Below are 2,626 nucleotides of genomic sequence, written 5' to 3'. Positions count from 1 at the left end.
CAGGTTCGGGTAATTAATCAAATTTGGGACGAGTACGAACATTTGTCGACATGTCTTTGTGGAACTTTCTCTAATTGAAGTGTTTTGTTATTCAATTTGTTTTGGTACAAGCAATATACATTTTTGATGGGTACGATCTATCAACATGCATGCATGATTTTTTTTATATATATAATTTTCAATCTATTATTTTAGTATATTTATATTTATTATAAAATATTTGAGTCTGTATTGAGACAAATGACCAATTACTATGATAAATTATATTTATAAATTCAAATTTGTGTAAATAGCTAATATGTATTACTATACATTTTTGTAATGAGAACGAATAGTAAAATCGTTATTTACATATCAAATTTAGATGTATCGCTCTGTATAAAGATTGTTTCATTTATTATAATCATAAACATAACGAATTTCGTCGGATTACACATTGTTACATGTATTACATATCAATAATAATGAATAAGAATATGTAATATGGAATCTCATGATACAGATCGATAATCTCTAAATTTCTTACTCATACTATAGTCCCCAATTATGCTAAATTTATAGTTAGGAATAATAAACACGAATCATTAAAACTCTTAAAAATGTTAAATTTGCAGAAATCCATATAGTGATTTCGAAATAACCCAATTTGGTATTATACTAAAGGTGCCATAAACCAGTTTCGAAGGCCTAGCTCGGGAAGAGAGGCCATCATTTTAGAAGATGGGCCATAACTTCTTGGGCCAATTATCATTATTTATGAAGGTCCCATAAACCACCTTCGAAACCCTAGCTCGGGAAGAGAGGGAGTGTTTCTCACATCGCCAAACTGGGAGAAGAGAGGCCGGCATTTTAGAGTGTTTCTCACATCGCCATCTTCAATGAAGGTTCAATCCGCATTATTGGAGATTTATAATTTGTTTTTCTTTTTATAATCTTGTTTGCTCATATCTTATTTGAGATTTATACTTTATTCTTCTTTTTATAGTTCAACATAGCCAATCCGACCACTGGTTGCCAGAAGAAGTTGGAAATTGACGATGACCTAAAACTGTATGTCTTCCTTCCTTGTTTGCTTTCGAATCGTCTGTTTGTCATTTTCATAATTTTGTTCGATTCTTAATTATTATTTGTTTGAATTAGCTCTTTCTCACGTTTTTTAGATTTTACTTTTCTAGTTTTTAGCTGTCTAAAAGTTCAGTTGATATTGCCCATTCTTTCGACATTGAGTATTCGTAGAGATGAAACCTGCAAAATATTGAATTTTCCAAAAGCATGATTTACATCTGGCATTTTGTGTTCTTTTTAGGATTCTACTGTGTAAGGGATATGATACTTAGTGATTAAAGTTAGACTCCCCATCTTATTGGTATTCATAGGTTTCTAGTTTAGTTTTATTTGGTTGTGGCTGGACGAAGTTGTGATGAATGTGCCTGATTCTGTCATTTGCAGCCGTGTTTTCTGGGACAAGAGGATCTCTCAGGAAGTCAGTGGAGATGCACTTGGAGATGTATGCTGTGATTTGTTGATTTAGTGCTCCTAAATGTTACACCAAATTTTTCGTGATTATGTTGATTCTAACATGAAAATTTTCATGATTATGTTAATTCTAGGAGTTCAAAGGGTATGTTTTCAAGATTATGGGTGGCTGTGACAAGCAGGGCTTCCCAATGAAGCAGGGTGTCTTGACACCTGGTCGTGTGAGACTCCTGCTGCACCGCGGTATGCGTCTATGGCTCCCTTTTTTAAGAGCTTTTTATCTTACATGAAATTTCTAATTGGTATCCACTTATTTAAACAGGTACCCCGTGCTTTCGTGGTTATGGAAGGAGAAATGGCGAGCGCCGAAGGAAGTCTGTTCGTGGCTGCATTGTTAGTCCTGATCTCTCTGTCCTTAACTTGGTGATAGTGAAAAAAGGTGACAATGATCTTCCTGGTCTCACTGATACTGAGAAACCAAGGATGAGAGGTCCAAAGAGGGCTTCAAAGATCCGCAAGCTCTTCAACCTTAACAAGGAAGATGATGTTAGGAAGTATGTCAACACATACCGTCGCACATTCACCACCAAATCTGGTGAGATATTTGCATTCATTTGGTATACAAATACAATGATCCTTGTGTGACTTTAAACCTATTTTGATTTCACATGCTTCCATTTGACATTTATTTTATGAACACAGGCAAGAAAGTCAGCAAAGCTCCTAAGATTCAAAGGCTGGTCACTCCACTGACCTTGCAGAGGAAGAGAGGTAGAATTGCTGAGAAGAAGAAGAGAATTGCCAAGGCAAAGTCGGAAGCTGCCGATTACCAGAAGCTTCTTGCACAACGGTTGAAGGAGCAGAGGGAAAGGCGTAGCGAGAGCTTGGCTAAGAAGAGGTCTCGACTCTCTGCAGCCTCAAAGCCATCCATTGCCGCTTGATGTCTTCTAGGATCATCCTTTGGTGAGCCGTGTATGTTGTGGTCGTGTGCCATTTTGGCCTTGGACTTTTATTGGGGTCTTAGCTAAGGAGGTTCAAGTATTTTTGTCTACTGGCTGTTTTGCTTCTGAAGATGTTTTGAATGCTTGTTTTGTTTAATACTCTCTTTAGAATATATTAATGCATTGCTTGCAGTTTTTAATTAGGATTA

At 36.1% G+C, this 2,626-nt stretch overlaps 1 protein-coding gene across 1 annotated transcript; it reads left to right on the top strand.

Annotated features, from left to right (window-relative positions):
• Window positions 1–695: 695 nt before the first annotated feature.
• Window positions 696–2,626, top strand: LOC130993691 (40S ribosomal protein S6). Its single transcript, XM_057918715.1, has 6 exons — window positions 696–884; window positions 986–1,050; window positions 1,450–1,507; window positions 1,611–1,719; window positions 1,799–2,071; window positions 2,179–2,626. The coding sequence occupies exons 1-6, from the start codon at window positions 879–881 to the stop codon at window positions 2,415–2,417; spliced, it is 750 nt and encodes a 249-aa protein (XP_057774698.1). The 5' UTR covers window positions 696–878; the 3' UTR covers window positions 2,418–2,626.

This window comes from Salvia miltiorrhiza, chromosome 7 (genome assembly GCF_028751815.1).
Source record: "Salvia miltiorrhiza cultivar Shanhuang (shh) chromosome 7, IMPLAD_Smil_shh, whole genome shotgun sequence".
Classification (NCBI taxonomy): Eukaryota; Viridiplantae; Streptophyta; class Magnoliopsida; order Lamiales; family Lamiaceae; genus Salvia; species Salvia miltiorrhiza.
This window is presented reverse-complemented; position numbering and strand designations above follow the sequence as displayed.

Excerpts from the sequence above, each read along its gene's own strand:
- LOC130993691 (XM_057918715.1), top strand. Across the intron at positions 1,051-1,449 it reads ATTGACGATGACCTAAAACT|CCGTGTTTTCTGGGACAAGA; the intron begins GTATGTCTTCCT and ends TGTCATTTGCAG. Across the intron at positions 1,720-1,798 it reads GAGACTCCTGCTGCACCGCG|GTACCCCGTGCTTTCGTGGT; the intron begins GTATGCGTCTAT and ends TTATTTAAACAG.